Source organism: Myotis nattereri, assembly GCF_964212035.1.
Source record: "Myotis nattereri genome assembly, chromosome: 5".
Classification (NCBI taxonomy): Eukaryota; Metazoa; Chordata; class Mammalia; order Chiroptera; family Vespertilionidae; genus Myotis; species Myotis nattereri.
Genome location: NC_138080.1, coordinates 41624247 through 41644899, shown reverse-complemented (window position 1 = coordinate 41644899; position 20653 = coordinate 41624247). Strand labels below are relative to the sequence as shown.

The following is a 20653-nucleotide window of genomic DNA, read 5'->3' as shown; positions in this document are numbered from 1 at the left end:
GCTCCCCTCAATTCAGTCACCTGGATATTCCTTGAAGTGGCCCAGCCCTGCAGAAAGATCTGATGAATTATAGGGACTTGAGAGTGTATATGTTACCATGGTTACTGTCCTTCACAAGTGTGATGTCACTTCCTTTTGCCTTGTAGTTTGGGGGGAAGGAACTATAGGAATGACAACCAAATGTGGGCTGGGGGTGGGGGAGGGGTGGGGGAGGTTGTTTCATTTTTCCACTGTCAGTAGTGAAGGTTCTAGTCATAGCCACTTACTGACAGCAGGACCTTGGGAAATTTCAAGTAAAAGAGGGATTTGGATTACATTGTCCTAAGGTCCCTTCTAATTTAAAAAATTCTGTGGTCCCTTAATTTTACTTGGTAGGGAAAGCATTCCACTCTTCCAGGTTAAACAGGCAAACATATACACAATACCTAATATATAAGATTTTATTATTTACGCTGTGCATCTTTGAATGGCTGACCCAAAGCAATGGAAGTTAGAGCACAACCGTGTTAGGCTTTGAGCCACCTTCACCATTAGGAGCAGGGCTGTGAACCAGAAGTATGCAATTGCAAGAAAACTCCATTCACTCAGCTCCTAATGAGACATGAGGCATTAGCCTCTATTCTTTTTTCAGAGCAATTAAGATAAAATGAGGGAAAGAGATTAAAAACGTAGGTTTCCTTGGAGCAGAAACTCTTATGGGGATTGTTCATTGGTTAAAGCCCTGTGGGAAGGAAAGGACAATGTGAAGGAAAGGGTGACAGAAATGAATAAGCTGTGACTTTAGAACAATGGTCTTTTACTCCCTGGTCCCCAACCCTCTACTTGATCTCAAAGAAAATGCTTGGGAAAGGACACTAACTCCCTCAGGTCCATGGGATCAGGCTTGGGTGTTGAATTACTTCTCACACCTAAAACAAGAAATGTCCTAATTCCCAATAACCCAATCAATCCTTTCTCTGGCTGGAAATTTCCCTGAGGTATGCTCAGTGTTTAGGTAGGTGATTCACACTTTTTGGTCAGAAACTCATTTATTAAAAACCAAGCCTTCTCCTATTAGTACGTGTTATTCCTTGACATTGCATTCTTCCTCCCCCTTGGCCTCAGCTGCAAGAGACAGTCTAGAAACTTCAGCCAGGTCCCCAGGAGCCCAGACTGATCTCCAGTTGGTGGCTGTGAACTTGCAGAGACTTCCTTTAAGAAGTGTGGTCTTCAAATCCACAGTCCACAGATTAAACTGACATTTAATGATAAACAACTGCTATATTGTTTATTTGAGCCAGTTCCACGATACAAAATAAAACTCCCTTATAAATGGAATATACACTTAAGGGAAAATCCTTTTTACATTTGTCCCTATAATATTGTATACTCATTCAATTACAAAATGCCAAGAGGACTTTTAAAAGGCTTTAATGTTTGTCCTTTGTCTTCTAAGTCAGAGAGTGAAAAAAAATGAATTCATTACTGCTTTGAATCCTTAAGGCTAGATATTTCACTCTTTTGCCTCAGAAGAGAAAATGAGGTCTTTAAATGACCCGAATACAAACAACTCACATTCGAGGTGCTGGCTCCACAGTCTGTATTTATACTTTATGACATTTGACCCAACTTTAAAGCCTACCTCCTTCTCTCTCCTTCTCATCCTCTTCTTCTTTCAGCAGCTTGCCAACGGAATTATACCACTTGAACTGTGGATCAGGGATGCCATTAACACTACAATTAATCAAGGCACTGTTCCCTTCCTTGACTATGATATGGTCAGTTCTGGCAATGATTACGGGCATAAAGCCCAAGACCATGTCAGTGCCATTTAAAGTGCTGTTAGTCATACTCTTTGCAGTCACTAGAGTGGATACTAGGATTAAAAAGGGCACAGAAGGTAGAAAGCACACAGGCAGATGGCTCTTCAATCGATCCATCTTCTTTGTTTGCTCTGTAAGGCAACAGAGACGGTTTGCCAATGGAATCTTCTCTCAGACAGCACGCTGTTCAGAGCAGGCCATGGGACAAACCTGACTTGGATCCATAAAGCTGGTTCTTGATTAAAAACCTGTTAAAACAAACAAACCACACACATAAATATTAGCATTCATACTTTAAAAATATTATTTATAAAATGTTAGAAACCCAGCTAAAATACCTACAAAATGTTTAAACAATACACAAATTCAGATGTTCCAAATGTTGTTACATTTTTTTCACAGGAATCATAACAAATATTTTTTTTTACTACTGAAATATGTAGCTATTAATAGGAACAAACATATATATTTCTTATAAATGTATCACATTACTTCAGAAAGTTCAAAAACTGATTCAGGCTTCTTTCGTTTAGCATGACAAGGTCTCTTTCCACTCCATCACCTGCCTTCATTGTGGATGACCTGACTATTCACCTCAGTGGTTCCTTAACCAATTGTCTTCCAGTGAACACAGCCCTGCCAGCATGGGGAAGGGCTCCACCAGAATGCATTCTCCTAAGTTCCCATTATGGCTTCCGGGATACTCCTTCCCTTTCATGCAATTGCCCATGTTCCTTTGAGCTTTATGGCATCCAACTCTGTTTTATATTTTTGTTATCTATTGACTCAAGATCACTCACTGAATTCCCTAGTTTCTTCATCTGCCTCCCAGAGGCTGGTGAACATCAGTATGTATGTTGTGACATGATGGGTGGCAGTACTTCCATGATCAAAGATCTAACTTTCACCTACATCTCTATCCTCCGTTTGACCCACTAATCATACAGCCACACTCTAGAACTTTCATCTGTCCAAATTCTAAATTCTGAAGTTCCAAGTAATTCTGAAGTTTTAAATAACTATCTTGAACTGCATCCTACCATTCCTCCATATCTCTTATTCCTCTTACTGGACTTTCTAGGCCTTCTATTTTCTCTCAGTCTCTATCTTCTTTCCTCCCCCTTTCATGTTCCAATTCTGTCTCAGCCTAGACCCAATCATGTAGACCACAATCCCAAACATCTTTACCCTTTGTCCTCTGTTGCCATGACTCTGCCAGCATATACTGGAGAGAATCATACAACCACATTATTGCCAAATTAAGGAACTATTTCCAACCCCAGCCAGGGCTCTGGTGATTTCTGGCATTCTGGTTATCAGGGTTTCGTAGGTTCAGTAGCTGCTTTTCACAATGCTATGGACATCTTCAGCTTTCAAATCAAGCATCTTAGCCCAGTGTTATTCCTACTGTTCTCAAAAGGCACCTTTCTCATACTAAGAATTGTAGGCATGAATTCCCAATTTCTTTTCCAAAAAAATCCTGCATTTTGCCCTAAATTCCTCCCCTGCCAATTACTTTAAATACCCAGTTCTGTATTTTGCCTGTACTTTATTGAAACAGCTCTTGCTGAAGTCACCAGTCACTCCTCATTGCCAAGTTTTCAGTCTTTCTCTTGCCAAATCTCTGTGGTGATCACCACTATTAACTCTTTTTTTATTCAAACTCTCTCTATGACTGCTGCACTCTACTCCCCCTGCCTGCTCTACTATTCTGTACCAGTTCCTCTTCTTCCTCATCCTTGAAAATTAGTAACCCCCAGTGTTTCATCACTGGCTCTCTTTTCATTTTACCCACATCTCTTCCTAAGGTTCCATTCTCATGCCTTTATTATCACCTCCAACCTAACAGCTCTCAAATCCATGCTCTCAGACCTGACTTTTTTCTAGGTTTCAGACTGGTGTTACTAACTGTCCATAGGACATCCCTGCCAGAATGTTCTGAAGGTAACTCAAAATTAACATTCCCAAACAAACTCATCTGCTGAACATGCTACATTGCCTGGTTCCTTATTTCAGCTTAGGCGGCACCACCCACACATGCATGCATGGGTATTAGTTCTGAATTCAACTGTTGCCCTCGATACCCTCAGAACGTCAGTAATTACAAGCTGTTGATTCCACCCCTTAAATGTTGCTTGGATTGTTCCATCCTTTCAGTCTCCTCTGAGAGAGCCTTAGTTCAGGCCTCCCTATCTTCTTACCAGAAATGGTGTGGTAGCCTTCTACAGGATCTGCCTTCCATCTCTCCTCAGCTCCCAATCCAATCCTATAACCATTCTACAGCACAAATTATATGGTGCCATTTCTTTACTTAGCAACCTTCAATGCCTCTGCACTGTCTGCATTATAGAACCTGAATTCCTTACCCTTTTTATTCACTCAAAAAGTAATTATTGAACACCCACTATTAGGCAGACACTATTTTAGTCCTATAAATAGAAGAGTAGAGAAGACAGACCTTTCCTATTATGTGGAGATTATATTCTCGTGTGTGTGGGGGAAGCAAACAATAAATAAATGCCATGTGAATATAATTTCAACTAATGATGCATGCTTTGAAAAACACACCATGATGCACTTGAGTGATGAGTTAGGCAATTCAGGAGAGCTGTACTGAGGAGGTAGCTCCTGAGCTGGGGTGCTTTAGGAATCAGCCACACCTAGATCTGGGAGAAGAGCATTCCAGGAAGAAGGAACATAAAAAGCAAACAAGTGACAAGATGGGTCATGGAAGCAGACAAGCTCAGTCCACCTAGGGCTTTGCAGGACAGAGTGAAGACTTTGGATTTTATCTAACATTCATTGGGATCTTCCAATGAATATGACTCCAAAGAATGTGATTTATTTTTGAAAATCAACTTTACTGTGGTGTAACTTATAAACAATAAGTATATACCCATTTTGGGTATGCATTTTAATGGGTTTTGACAAATTTATACACCAATGTAACTACTATAATAAGATGGAGGACGTTTCAATAACTACCCAAAATTATCCTGTATCCCTTCCCAGTTGTAGTTTTTACACTGATCCATTCTAATTATTATTATTATTTTAATATATTTTTTATTGATTTCAAAGAGAGGAAGGGAGAGGGAACTAGAAACGTCAATGAAAGAGAGCCATTGATTGGCTGCTCCCTGCGTGCTCCCTACTGGGGATCAAGCCCACAACTGGGGCATGTGCCCTGACTGTGAATCGAACTGTGACCTCCTGGGTTCATGGGTTGATGCTCAACTTGAGCCACACCAGCCAGACTATTCCAGTTATTTTTGTGTATGGCATGAGATATGGATTGAGGTTCATTCCCCCTCCCACTCTCAAATGGACATCCCGTTGTTTCAGCTCTGTTTGTAAAAAGACTATCTTTCTTTTCTTTTCTTTTTTGGTTAATCCTCATGCAAGGATATTTTCCCATTGATTTTTAGAGCAAGTGGAAGACAGAGGAAAAGATAGAGAGAAATATCGATGTGAGAGAAACACATGGATTGGTTGCCTCCTGCACGTGCCCTAACCAGGGCCCGGGCCGGGGAGTAGCCTGCAACCGGAGTATGTGCCCTGGACCGGAATCGAGCCAGGACCCTTCGGTCTGCAGGACAATGCTCTATCCACTGAGTCAAACTGGCTAGGGCAAAAAGACTATCCTTTCTACAATGGATTATTTTGCCTTCTTGTAAAAAAAGAAAAGAGTCTATTTATAAATTCTTTATTCTGTTCCACTAATATTTATGTTTATCCTTATGCCAATACCGCATTGACCATACTATCTGCCTCATTTTTTTTTGGTATCTGCAGTGTCTGAATTTGTCCTTGACACTTTCAATGCTCAATGAATTGCTGAATGAATGAATCTCTCTCCAAAGGCAGAAATTATTATTCCAATCCTGTAGACAATAAAAGTGAAGAGGTACTAGGGGAGAGGGTGATAAATTAGCTTCAGACCATAGATTAGTTCATTGAGAAAGAGGAGTTTTCTTAGCGCTCTAGACGTCCACACTCCCGCCTAGACTAGGGTGCCTTCCTGCCCCAGGAAGGCCAGCACATTACTCCACCCACAGGAATCGTGTGGCTGACGGAGATAGCACAGGCGCCAGGCATGCCAGAGACCCTGCTATGACTGTGTAAATGTTTTCCTTTACTTGGCCAAATGCGGGGTTTCCTTTGAACAGGGAGTTTGTAAATGTGAACTATTCGATACAGAATGGTTGTGAAGAGCATGGCCTCAGGTTTTAGATAGACTGGGCCAGGATCCTGGATCTAGCCACCTTTATCGGCTGTGTTTTTCTGGCCAAGTCCTTACCAAGTCCAGGGCAATTATAATGATTCAGGGCTAAATGTCCACAAAGCATTTACATATTGCTCGGCTTGATAAACAGGAATTATCAACATAATGTACCAAGCATCCTTTATTGAAATCATGCTTCTCAAGTTGATTTTTATTTTATCCTTCAAATTGTATCACTTAAAAGACAGACCTTATTTTTGGTTTTGTTTAAGACATTATTGTCATTCGACCACCAGAAAGAATTATAAGTGATTTTCAGCACTGGGTCCTTGTGCAGGACTCAAGTGTGAAAATGTATGAGTTGCCCCGTTGGGCAGACGCTGCAGTGAGCATATTACGGGTACTGTAGCTGGGGTCACTCATCTGGGACTCCCCGATGCGTAGGTCAGAGCAGATGCCCAACTAAATGCCTTGGGAGGGAATGAGAGACAAGACAAAGTGGAGGATAGGTTCTAATAAATGTGCAGTCAGTATACTGCAGCATTTTCCCCGCCCCCACAATTAAAGAGCATGCACCGCATGGAAAGATCAAACTGATTAAAATGCGTAACTCAAGAGCAGTTTTCAAACAAAGGCCAACCACCTTGGGTTATACTTTCAAACACATTGTGCTAGCAAGAAGAAAGAGAAGGGGATACTGCTTGCTGTTCTAGTTTATTTTAATAATGTCGGTAGGAGCTTTGGGCTAGAAACAAAGTAACCCTTTCTGAAGCTACATCTAGTTCCCTCAGAGACCTTGAGATGTACAGAGAAAGATTGTCACTCGAATGCAAGAATTTCTGTTAGCGAACTCAATCCTCCCTCCCCCGATTCTCTCTCCTCCTTTTTCATTTTGAAAAGTTACTAATATACAGAAAACATAATGTGTAATTTATAGGTTGTTTGTATCAAAGCATGTTTATCCTAAACCTCTCTGTGAACATTTATTTTTGAAAATCAAGCATTAAATTAACACTAATACATTAATTATTTTTGGTAAGACTCTACTATACCACATACCCTTCAGTTCATATGTATATTTTAAAGTATTTATTATGTGCTGGGCACATGGGCAGGGATTTGGGGGTGGGTGGGTTGGGAGTCCTACAAAGCTCAATCAGACATAAGCTATGGCCATAATCCAGCATCCATTCCCAGCTCCACCTTCCCCTTCTCACGAATCCCACAGCTCAGAGGTCTTCTAATCTGCCCATGGCACTTGCAGCTTATACCAAACTTCGAACACTCTTCCCTGGCACGGGAGCTTGCCCTTGTCTCGATTTTGTCTTAAGGAAACGTCTTCAATGACGAGAATAGCTCCTCGATTTAGAATTTCCCCAATACTGTGAGGCCACAGGAATGCTTGTGCACTTGCCTTAAGAAGCCACACTTATGTGGAATCTGATGGCAATTGTTTACGACATCATGTCACTTTGGACACTGGGGAAATAGCCTACAAATAAATGTACTTTGTTCAGCTTGTCAGATTTTACAGACCGAATTATGAAAAGTTCAGTTAATCACACTATACAGCATTGTGAAAGATATGTCAGCCACTAAGGAATCAACCTTGAGGACTATAATCCAGCAGCTCGAAATGCAGTCCTTCAAAATACCAAGAACAAAGGCCACCAATTCCAAAACCAGGGTTTCACAGAAGCAACAATGGACAAATTGTTAAGCTTTGTGTGTTAGGGAAAACTTTCACAAAATATTTCTATAATTAAAATAAAAGAGAAAATATGTAGCAAACATCAAATGTCCTTTCTTTTCCTTACCTCCCAACAAATGAACTTTATCTAAAAATATTTAACAATATGCTTTGTTGAGTCTTATTTTTTGTTTGTTTCTTTACCAGTAATAAAACACTGACTATGTATTTCTGGAGTTGGGAGGAAAAGGGCCCCTTGTTTAAGGGTGTTTTGAACTAAATGAATATACATTATTGTTTTTTCTTGGCAGTGTCCATGCTGGCATTTTCCCATTAACTATGATGAATAATTTTATAGTTACACAACTGGATTTTCTCACAACATCTACGGAGAGTTTCCGCTCTTCTCACTTGTGCATAAATGATGCCACAACCACAAGGCTGCCTTTTAGTTTAAGACATTCTCACAGGGTTTCTACTCCTGAAGCAAGAAGGGGAAATTCCAACTTGATGTGAAATGGAGAGAGGCACTGAAATACTCATTATGTCATAAATGCTAACTTCTCAAAATTGGTAGCCATCTTAATTATGGATATATTTCTCCAACTTCCTTTCCCACATATCATAATTAATGAAAACTATACACATTAGTTTTTTTTAAAAAAATAATTTTCTTTTGCAACAACAAAATTCTCACCAGCTCATTATTTCTCCCCTAACTTCTTTCAAGATCAGCATATGCTGAGTTTTAAAGTGATGTCTGAATATGGACTATGGGAACCCCAAATCAAAGGTCAAGAAATTTATAGGAGAAGAATGTTCCTGTAGCAATTACTGCCATCTAGAATCAAATCATTTAAGTGCTAAATCAGCTAAGTTTTAGCTTAGTGTCCAAAGTCATATTACAGAAAGAGATTCATACTGTCCATTTTCTTTTCTATCCATGTTCAAGAATCTATTTGTGTAGAGATTCTTTTTCTTTTTTAAATCCTCACCCAAGGATATTTTTCCATTGATTTTTAGAAATAGTGGGAGGGAGGGAGAAATGGAGGGGGGAGGAAGAGAGAGAAAGAGAAAGAGCATCAATGTGAGAAAGACACATTGATTGGTTGCCTCCCACACATGCCCTGAAGGGGGCCCTGCGGATCAAACCCTTGACCCAGGTACGTGCCCTTGACTGGGACTGGAACCCATGACCCTTTGGCGTGCAGGCTGACACTAACCACTTAGACACACCGGCCAGGGTTGTGTAGAGATTCTTGATGCTTCTAATCACACAAAGGTAATTCCTGACCTAGATGGCAAATGTGATCATTACACAAAAGTATGGAAGAGCATCATTTTTACTTTTAGAAGCATCCAGACAGATCAGTTCAATCCAAATCAACACACATTTTTAAAAACTATTTTTTAATTGATTTCATAGAAGAAGGGAGAGGGAGAGATAGAAACATCAGTGATGGGAGAGAATCATTGATGGGCTGCCTCCTGCACTCCCCCCACTGGGGATCAAGTCCACAATCCCGTCATGTGCCCTGACTGGGAATCGAACCATGACCTCCTGGTTCATAGGTTGACGCTCAACCACTGAACCACGCTGGCCGGGCCAAATCAATACACATTAACTAAGAAATTTCCCTGTGTCAGGCACAATGCCAGGGGTAAGGAAAACAAAGGTAAGACATAGTCCTATACTTGTCATCCAAGAACCTGAGAGAGGGAGAGAGAAAAGTAAAATAACAATCCTAACACAGTGTGATGACTGCCCCATCAAGGAGGTGCCAAGGACCCATCGTGGTATAGATAAGAAGACCCAAGTGGCCTGGGGTCCAGGAAGAACTTCCTAGAAGACGTGACCATTTAGTTTAATTTTCAAGGATTTCACCAAGTACAACACGGAAGGGAAGCTGACTCAAAAAGAGGAAAAGCATATTCCAAGAAATGGTGATTAGCGAGAATCTGGTATAATTGGGGAAATGTATATAATTAGGCACTGCGTGTAGTGTGCAGAAGAAGGGAGGGGAAGCGACCGGAAACGAGGCTGGTCTAGATAAGGAAGGAATGGTATGAAATACTGAGAATGGGGCGTACCCACAGGTCTTGAAAGGGGCAGTGACATGGCCAGTTTTGTTTTTAGAAAGATCACCTTGTTCATAGTGTGGCTGGTGAGGTAGAGATGGCTAGGAGCCTACAACAATATCCAGGAAGGAAAGGGAAAGCAGAGGGGCCTGAACTAAAAGCAGTGGGGAAGGAAGACGTAGGCAGATCCTGAAGAGGAATAGGAATTAGAATATACAAGACTTAATGACTGGCTGACTGCAGAGCAGGTGAAGGTAACACCAGACTTCCCGAGTGGCGGGGCCTATGGCTATACAGACAGCTCTCTGCAGAAAGGAGTGCCTCCTGTGTCCAGAACCAATGCCTGGCACTGTAAGTGGAATGCACACAAGTACACGAATGAGCAATTTCACCTAACAACTCCCTTGGGCAGCACTGCGCAGGCGCTGCTGCACGTGGAGGAGGGCCTGCCAGCTGCCGGTGGCCAAGCAGACCATGGTGGCTCCTGCCTGGTCCACTCGCCTCTCTCTCCAGAACCCCTGACTGATGGACGGAATCGTGATGACCAGCAGCAGCAGCGCCTCTTACATCTATGAACTGTCACCAATGGAGAGCTACATGGCAGGCAGCATATCATGGGAGGAACTAGGACCTGTCTTAGGAAAATAGTCACTCCCTAGGAGGAATAAGAGACCAAGAGAAGGTGACCTCATAGCATTCTTCGTACACCCTTTCCTTTAACTGTGTGGTATTAGGATGATTTCGATAGTTAACGGGGAGAACGAAATATAACCCCTGTCTTGCTGGACTGTTGTGAATGACCACCAGAGGAGCTCTTTAAGCTCACTGAATAATTTAGAAAGAGCTAGAACAAAAGATCTCATTTTATTCTATCGATATCCAGTGATGGCGAACCTATGACATGCGTGTCAGAGGTGACATGCGAACTCATTTTTTTGGTTGATTTTTCTTTGTTAAATGGCATTTAAATATATAAAATAAATATCAAAAATGTCTTTGTTTTACTATGGTTGCAAAGATCAAAAAATTTCTATATGTGACACGACACCAGAGTTAAGTTAGGGTTTTTCAAAATGCCGACATGCCGAGCTCAAAAGGTTCGCCATCACAGGACTACACTAATGTTAAAGCATGTGCAGAATTTTATGCTGCTATTTTTGATACGCAAAAGGCACATACTTTTCAAAAAACTGATCTGTTTTAAGTCACTGGTTTTCAAACCTAAAAATGAACTATTGGCTCAGATACCATCTTTCTGGTACTTAATTTTTGATGCTGCAAAATATTAAGAAACCATTTCTGGATCTTCATCATATTTTTCCCTCATGTGGTATGTTTTTCTGATTAAAAGTAAGAATGATATAAAATAAAGCTCTCAGAAATAAAATGATTATAAAAGGAGAAGAGGAAAGAAGATATTAAAGGCTTTCCTTTACAAATAAAATGATTATTATTAAGCCAGATAAAATAGGTCTACCATAGATATTTGTTTACAAAACTAGAATTTGAGGTATGAAAAAAAAAACTCAGATTTTTTTCATAGGTTTTTCTTTATACAATATTAGAAAGGGAGGCCCAGCCCTGGCTGGTGTTCCAAAGTGGTTAGAGTGCCGCCCCGAGCACCGAAGGCTCTCGAGTTCAATTACCTGGGTTGCAGGTTTGATCCTCAGCCCCAGACAGGGCATGTGTAAGAGGCAACCAATCAGTGTGCCTCTCTCACGTGGATGTTTCCCTCTCCCTCACCCCCACTCCCTCCCACTCTCTAAGATCAATGGAAAAATATATCCTCCAGTGAGGATTAACAAAAATAAAAAAGAAAGGGAGCCCCAGAGAACATAAGCAATGACCAAGAGTCCCAGGATAGAACCAGGATACAAAGTTCCTGCCCAGATGAGGTCTGATATTACATTAAAATCTCTCGCTACATAGGCAATGTTTACGTGGCTCTAACAGTTGAGACATGCAATGAGGGCTATTCTAATCAGGTATATCTTTTAGAAGAGTTTATTGATGTTTTAGTGTGTATTTATTTCTTCGAATTCTCATTCTAAATGAGTTGCCTGAAATAGTTTTGGGCCCAATTAATGTAAATCCTTAATTGATCAGAGAGATGTTTCCTCAGAAGTCTGATGGTCCAGGAAATAAATCAAACCTGGGAACGGAATACAAATGGGATAGACGCACTGGTGGATAGTGCCTTTATGCTGCCCAAGCCAATCCCCCAAACACATAACCACGTAGATGAAAGGGCTGGCAATGCTGTCTTAACATTTTTTTTCATCTCTGACACCATCATTACCAGATTCTCTAGTCCACCCAAAGCTGGTTCAGAAGCCTCTCTAGCTGTTTCTGTCCTGCTTGGCCAGTCTTTTCCACTACATAGTTTTTCAGCATCTCCCCAGCATCTTAAAAAAGAAAGTGTCCCCACCCCAAAGAAAAGAGTGTCCTTTCAAAATGTTCTCCCTACTCATTTATTAGAGTACTAGAGGCCCAATGCACAAAATTCATGCAAGAGTAGGCCTTCCTTCCCCTGGCTGCCGGCACCAGCTTCCCTCTGGCCCCTGGAACCCGGGCTTCCCTCCGGCTGCTGACAGGCACCAGGGACCCAGACTTCCCTCACAGCCCCGGCTTCATCTGGAAGGACATCCGGTCTAGCATATTATACTTTTATTATTATAGATGTATATAGGGAGATTAAAATGTTCATTTATAGTCCAAATCTATTACCTGCTAACCTATAGCACTACTTCTGCCAATTTTCAATTCTTGCTTTAACTTCATCACAGGCCCATTTCCCAAGATCTTGATGTATCTTATACATAAGCACCTAAATCCAGAGTGAAGCCAGGCAGGAGCTGAGGGATCCCTGGAAGCCTGCACATCTCAATGGGTCAGAGCTCACCTCTGGCTGGGAAGATGGCTGGAGCATCCCATGCGTCAGGGAGCTATTTTATTAAAGTGCTGGCCCCTTGCTGCCTGCCTGCAAGTCCAGGTAGGCCAGCACTCTCTCTGCCTGGATGGAGGAGGCAACCCCATGCCCCGCCCCCCCACCTCCCCCTGCCCCAACTTGGGCAGCCTGCAGAATACACAGGTCTATAAATCAGAGAGCAATATTCTTACCATGCGTTCCTAAATATGATTCATGGCCTGATGCAACTGTGAGTTTACATTTTTTGCAGATTCTGGCACACTTTGCAAACTCTTAAGCCTTGATAGTGAAAGTGCCTTTCTCAAACCCTCTCCCCCTCATTTGATTATACACAGATGGCTTCCCATCAGCCAAACACAGAGCACTTGTCTGGACCTCGGAGGGCAGTTCTTCATAGGAACACTCTTAAATAGGTTGGTTATTATGTGGTGGGACTGCCCATGATAAAGCTATCTCATTATTGAGTGTGAAGGATCCTATCCTATATAATAAAGAGGTAATATGCAAATTGACCCTCACTCCATCACAAAGATGGTTGCACCCACAACAGAGGTAGGGTTCCCATTAACACAAGATGACTGCGCCCACAGTGGAGGCAGGGTTCCCATAATGAGCCATCACAAATGATCAGCAGGGACCTAAGGCTGTGTGGCGCCGGGCTGGGGGATCTGAGGCTGCTCCTCCCCCGCCCGGCGGGGCTTGACAGGGGACCTCAGGCTGCAGCCCCTGTCCCGGCGCTGGGCCAGGGAACCTCAGGCCATGCCCCCTGCTCCGGCGCCGGGCTGGGGGACCTCAGGCTGCACCCCCTGCCCTGGCACCAGGCCGGGGGACCTGAGGGTGCACCGGGGAACCTGAGGCTGAAGCCCCCCGCCCGGCACCAGGCCAGGGGACCTGATTCTGCACCCCATGCCCAGCGGGGCTTGACAAGGTACCTGAGGCTGCGCCCCCCCCCCCCACCCAGTGGGGCTTGACGAGGGACCTGAGGCTGCACCCCCTGCCTGGCGCCAGGCTGGGGGACCTGAGGCTGCACCCCCCATGTGGTGGGGCTTGACGGGGGTGGGACCGGCCAGGTTTGGATCTCGCCCAATGGGGGTGGGGCTGGCCGGGTCTGGGTCTCGTGCAATTTCAGGGTGCACATGGGTGGGCAGGGACTTGACTCTGGGTCCCGCAGCGTGCCCCAGACTCTGACAGGAGAAAGATTTTCATATACTAATTTTCTTTCATCTCTGACACTTCTATTATAGATAAAGGGCAAATAGCAATATTAAAATATTTCCTCTAATTCCCTTTTACTGTGCACAAATTTCATGCACTGGGCCACTAGTAGTATTAATAAGTGCCTAACCAAAACAGAGAGTAGCAATAGGAACAGCCAATGTTCCAAGTGACAACTACAAGTCTCCCTGTGGCCTAGGAGCTGAGATCAGAATTAGGGTGGAATTAAGTTCCTGATATATATATAATATGGGATGGGCCCTAAGGTTAAGATCAAGAACAGAAATTTGGAGGTGAGGTGTCAAGAGAGGACCAGTTTAGCCTTTTAGGATTAAGACCTACTAGCTCCTTTCCTCAGTTTTGCCACTTACTAGTAAATGGCCCCTGGCAGTTAGCTGATCCTCAGAGCCACAGACCCTTCTCTTTCTTAGGTCCCTTCCAAATCTACCATTCTGTGACCACACAGCCAGGGGTGTGACTGCAGCTGGTGAAGGAAAGAAATGGCGAGGTGAGGAGAGAAGAGGGAAAGAGCAAGGGGGTTGTTCATATTGAGATAAAGATCCCACTACAGAGACTTCAACCAGGGCGAAGTACTGTGACTGCCAAGCCATCTGTGACTGGATGGATGGTCCAGGAGCCAGCTTGTATACCATACTGTACAAGGGAACTAGTTCTCCATAGAAAAAGCATCCTCTTGTGTATTCCTTACATCCTGCACAGTATGATGAGGGAGAAAACAGACCCATGCTTCCAAAGCCTTTGGACCCCCTGCCCCCACCCCCAGCTGCAACCTCCAGCTGTCCTCAGCATACTACAGAGGTGAATCAGCTCAGATTCCTTTAGGGCAGTGGTTCTCAACCTGTGGGTCGCGACCCCTTTGGCGGTCGAACGACCCTTTCACAGGGGTCGCCTAAGACCATCCTGCATATCAGATATTTACATTACGATTCTTAACAGTAGCAACATTGCAGTTATGAAGTAGCAACGAAAATAATTTTATGGTTGGGTCACAACATGAGGAACTGTATTTAAAGGGCCAGAAGGTTGAGAACCACTGCTTTAGGGCTTAAGGTAGGCAGGATGGGCCAGCTGCTAGGCTGCCACGCACAGATGGATGCTCCTCATGGCTACTGATGCAGGCCTCTCCCTTCAACCCCACTCTTGGGGCAGCTCAGTACAAGGACCTTGCTACCTGGAGATGATCACCCTAGCACCTGTGGCCACGCCACTTACCCAGCCTTTCCTCTTCAGACCAAGGACCACAAGGATCTTCGCTGTACCACGGAGAGGCTGATGATTACCACAACCCTCATCTGGGGCCTTGAAATTTCACTTGATAATTCACTACAGAGTAGTCTGTCTGCTGTTGCAACTTGAGGTATAATTTTTATCATGAAAATTCCCTTATAACAAAATGTGGTCGGTGCTCAAATATTTGTTGGCTGTGCTAGGCAGGAGGCATGAATGACTTTTCTTTTCTTGAATGATTAGTAACAATATGTGCATGGGGAATGCCTCAAAGAAAATTAAAACAAAACACTTTAGTTATTACAATCTACATTTGCAACGGTTCCTCACTCCAGGGTAAAAGCTAGAGAAGGCCCTTCCATGGCCTCTAGGATATTTGGTGTCTGGCTGCCTCGCAGTATTCATTTCTCACTTCCCACCAGCCACACTGGGCTCTGCCAATCTTAGAATATGCCTCATACACTGGAACCCTTGCACTTGCTATTTCTTCATTTGGAAGCAGTGCCCCTGGTACTTACAAAACTCACTCCCACACTTCCTTTCTGACTTCTTGGGTCCCAGCTCAAATGCCACCTCCTCAGCAGGCCCTCCTTAGTCATCTTATATAGAACTAGATAGAGGCTGGTGCATGAAATCTGTGCACGGGGTGGGGGTGGGGGCGTGCCTTAGCCCAGTTTGTGCCCTCTTGCAATCTAGGACTCCTCAGGTAGGGTCTCTAGGCCTGGCTGGTGATCAGGGCCTATCAGAGCTTTCCTTCCCCTGGCTGCCAGCAGCTGGCCCTGCCCCCGCCGCTGCCACTGCTTGCCATCTGTGCGGTGCTGCACCTCCCCCCCCCCCCCCCCCACTGCTCGCCTTCCTCTGCGGGTGACAGGCATGAGGTGCTATCGCTTGGCTGGCCTGAGCCTCCCTCTGCGGGGCGATCACTGGTCAGCCCCGCACACCTGCCACAGTGTTGCTGGCTGGTGGCCTGGGCCTCCCTCTGTGGCTGCCAGCCAGGGGGCCCCACCCACCCGGCCGGGGCTCCGTGCTTGATCACCAAGCCGAGAGTGGCCTGGGCCTCCCTCTTTGGGGTGATCGAGGAGCCCCCTTCCCCTCAATTGATCACCCTGCTGGCTGGTGGCCTGGGCCTCCCTCTTTGGGGCAATTGATCATGGAGACCTCCCATTGATTGCCCTGCAGAGGGTGGCCTGGGCCTCCCTCTGGGGGGCCATCTTGGGGCGATGGCAGGGCCCCGCGACCAATCGCATTGTACTCGCCTTGGCTGGTCTGGCACCAGTGTGTGTCATAGCATTGCCGTCCAGAAGATGGTCTGGACGGTCGTTCTGTTCGGTCATTCAGTCGATTTGCATATTACGCTTTTATTATTATAGATAGTGGGCCCCACCCCATCACCTGCTGTCCACGTTTACCCTGCCCTTTTCTACCATGTATGTGTGCACGTGTCTGCCCCTGCGAAGATATAAGTTCCCAGAGGGCTGGGCTTCTGTTGCAGTAGACACTCCTCACTGTCATATCCCCATGTCTGGAGACGTGCTTTGCACATAGCCAAGCACCTGAATTTATATTACTTCTGGGCCCTTTCATTTAGACATATTACTAATTTACTGGGCAGCTACATTTGCCCTGCATTTCTGACAAATTCCACCCATTTCTTAGAAATTCTAGGTAAATATTCTCTAGGACAAAACTAACTTTAAAATATCAATGAAGATTTCTTTAAAAGTCAGTCTTGGGAAATGCATCTTATCCTAATATGAGCTGTGACAGCTGTGGTGTTCCAAACTCGGCCCTGGGAGCGAGGCTCAGGGAGCGTGGAAGGAGGCTATGGGAATCCAGCCTGTCCTTGGACTCTGGCTGTGGTCTGAGATGAGTAAGTTTGTGGGGAATAATTCCGAAGCCTGTGTAGGTTCTGATGAGCCGCCCTAAGATGTGTCACTCTGTTAGGCAGATTATTCTGAGCTAGAAACAGTCACGGTCCAGCAGGATCAGGAAGACCCTCTGGCCTTCCCCTTACTGCCTAAAAGAATTTAAGCTAGAATACCTGCTCCAGGAAGGCACGATCTTCATAGATAACTATAGTTTAACCTGATCTAGGAGTGGTAGACAGGGAGGAACCCAGCAAAGCTATTTCATTAAAGTCCACCCAGTGTCTTTGATTCATGAGGGCCCAACAAATATTTGTTTACTAAACATTAACTCTTTTCATCTCCCTGTGACCTGCTTAATTCCCTTTAAAGTCCTAGCCCCCCTCTTCCTCCTCCTTAATCCAGAATGACATCTATACCTCAGGTTGCCTTACTGTCCTAGGAATTTTCTTGCTTGTGTGAATTCCCTGTGAGCACTTTGCAAATTTGATTTTCTCCTGCCAATCTGCCTTATGTCATTTTAATGATTCGACCAGTCAGAAGAACTAACAGGGAAGAAAAGGGGAAAGTTTCCCCATCCCCCAAAATATACATTCTTCCCACTGTTGAAATGAAAAGCAACTGCCTACTTAATTTAGATTTCAAAATGTCAAAACCAATCTGCATTCCTTGTCTCTTTGGCTCTATGATTGGGGCCATTCAGAGCCACAGTTCAGATCTGGATCACCCGGGGTTTGTTCTTTTATCAGAATAAAGTTTCATCTACTTGAAAAAAATATGCTCTATAACTGGAGAGGGTAGTTTAAAAAGCTTTGATGTTTTTTTGTGTGTGTGTGTTAAAATATATTCTATTGATTTTTTTACAGAGAGGAAGGGAGAGGGATAGAGAATTAGAAACATCGATGAGAGAGAAACATCAATTCAGCTGCCTCCCGCACACCCCCTACTGGGCATGTGCCCGCAACCAAGGTACATGCTCTTGACCGGAATCGAACCTGGGACCCTTCAGTCCACAGGCCGACGCTCTATCCACTGAGCTAAACTGGTTAGGGCGAGTGTGTTTTTTTTAGTTTCCTTTCTCTACCAGCCCATTATCACAAAGTGGAATTGCATAATGAGCATTTCTCCAAATCACTCATGCCAAGTATTTTTAACAGACATTCACTAAGAACTGGATCCTCTTGAAAAACAGACCAAAAGAGGCTCTTTAATTTACATTCTACTCGATTTAATTCTTACTATGAGCATGAGACGATGTCCCTTATGTTCCCCTAGCATTTTTGGTTTACATAACACCACCGCAGAATTTATGCCCTCTGGGTCTTACCACTGTCCCAGGACACACGCAGGCTTATGTGTTTCTATCCATCATGCACAGAAAAGAGCAGAGAGGCCAAGCCACCAACCCTCGTAGAAACACATCTGACTCAGTCCAGGACTCTAGCTGTCTGCATGCAGTTACCGGTGAGGAACACCACAGCTTGCGCACCTCCAAACTGTCATAATTATTATTTTTTTAAAAGAATTAAAAAATATTGTGATTATTTATTATTTTAAAAAGTATTGTTTTAATATTTGTACAAAGAGCAATACTTTAGTGCATATTCTAAGATCACCCTTTCCCCCAAGTCAAGTGGTTTTTAATGTGACAATGGGAAATATACTAAACGAAACATCAGAAGATAGATGAAAATGTAGATTCGAGGGTTTCCACAGAATTTTTGAAGGAAGATTTGCTTTAGGCTGAGCACACTTTCCGTGTGTTCTCAATCATTTCTCAGCTGGGCAGTCAGATTCATGCAAGTGAGGAAAACAATTAGGAGCCAGTCATATCAATTAATTGAACTCAAAGTATTTATGAGGCTACTATTATCAATTTAGTACCAATTCCTGTGGGAATTAAAAAACTTGTTATTTTTTAATCCTCACCTGAGGACATGCTTTTTTTTCTTTTTTTTTTTTTTTATGAGAGAGACGAGAGAGAGCGAGAGAGAGAGAGAGAGAGAGAGAGAGAGATCAGTTGCCTCCCATACGTGCCCCAACGACAGGGAATCAAACCCGTGACCTTGATATGTACAGGGATGATGCTCCAATTAACTGAGCCACACTGGCCAGGGCAGATTAAAACATTTTAAGACCAGGTCTTTACCCTAGAGGTGCCTAGAATTTTGATGATATCTGCATACGAAGTCACATATAATTAAGCACCAAACTGGGTAAATACCACAGAAATTCAGTCAGGGCTAGCTGGAAAGGTCACAGAATGTTCCTGGGGTTGACCAAGTCCTGAAAGATGAATAAAGGTGATAGGGCAGTTTAGACAAGCGGGGGGGAAACAAACATGGCATGCCAATTAAGAATAGAAACCTGTTACAGCATCTTTTAGCAAGGCCCATCTCTAGAATGCTATTGGATATTAGGCACCCCTCCAGAAATTCTATTAATAAGAGGCCTCTAGGGGCTCTTAGGAGAAATAATAAAAAAGACTTTGGGATACATGAGCCATTACTTAGGAAGTAAAAACTACCACCCCAGTAAAGAAGGGGAGATAGATGGCCATAACCTGGAGGTGGGGATGAGATGTCCTATGAAGGCAGGAAAGGACCAGAAATCCACTATAAGTCCTGGGTTCAGATGTACTGGGGAGAAATGCTCCGCCTCCAGTAAAGCAAAGGATTGGTGATACTCAAATATTTTCATTAATTTCAAGTTCCTCAAAAGTGTTTTAGAAAGGAGAAAAACATTCAGAAGTCTAACAGGAGCTAGACTCACTCAGAGACCAAGTAATCTAGGCTTGAACCAACCTTCAGGGGGGAAAAACTTTCCCTCCCACTTGGGGCTGGCAGCAGGAATAACAAAAAGATGGCTGGGAGAGAGCAAGAGCGGAAGTGCAGGCTGCCCAGTAACATGGCGAAGCAGCCCGGCCCACCCTTTCCCTAGGGTAGCAGAAATTTACAAAACAAAATTAGCAATAGCAGCTGAGCAGCAAGAAACATCAATAGTTATTACAAGGCTTGGGTGACTCTTGGAGCCAAACAGTGACTCTTGGAGCCAAACACTAATGCAGTTTTCATTCAAATATCTCCCTCTGCTGAGGACCAGGGAAAGTAGTCTTTAAGAAAGCACAGTCCCTAGGCATCTACCTACCTCTTTATAGGGGAGCCTGGCCTCTGGGATAAGAGTTAACTGCTGGTCAATTTGGGATGGTCTCCACTGTTACAAATATAGAGCTCTAGTTTCAGGAGGGTACCCGAACAGCAGCCTCCCAGCTTGTCTGAGAGGCACTGCTTTAATAAACAGATAAGAATGATTTGAATTAGCCCCAGGCTCCTCTGGCCTTGTTGGAACTGGATGGGCCCCTTCAGTGGGTAATTCAGGAGCACTTGACTTCAACCCGTTTATTTCCTTAAGAGGCAAAGCCTTCCCTTATACTCTTCCCGGGACCAAGAGCCACTCAAATCCTCAATGGAAGGAAAGAATTGGGATTATATTTAAAAATCTCAGCCAGCTTCCTCTTTCCCACTGATTACAAAGAGTCAACTTCAGCCCAGACTCTCAAACAGTTCCTTTGTGATCCAGAATCAGGGAAGCCCACCCCAC

At 43.9% G+C, this 20653-nt stretch overlaps 1 protein-coding gene across 1 annotated transcript in view; it reads right to left on the bottom strand.

The window, feature by feature from the left end:
* MFAP3L (microfibril associated protein 3 like) overlaps positions 1–20653 on the bottom strand; it is a gene marked incomplete at both ends in the record, with an annotated part of 40902 nt that overhangs the window by 12568 nt on the left and 7681 nt on the right. Inside the window, 2 exons of the mRNA XM_081090932.1 lie at positions 1622–1933; positions 2013–2050. Coding sequence (XP_080947058.1) covers positions 1622–1933; positions 2013–2050 — 350 coding nt within the window. The remainder of the gene's footprint in view (positions 1–1621; positions 1934–2012; positions 2051–20653) is intronic.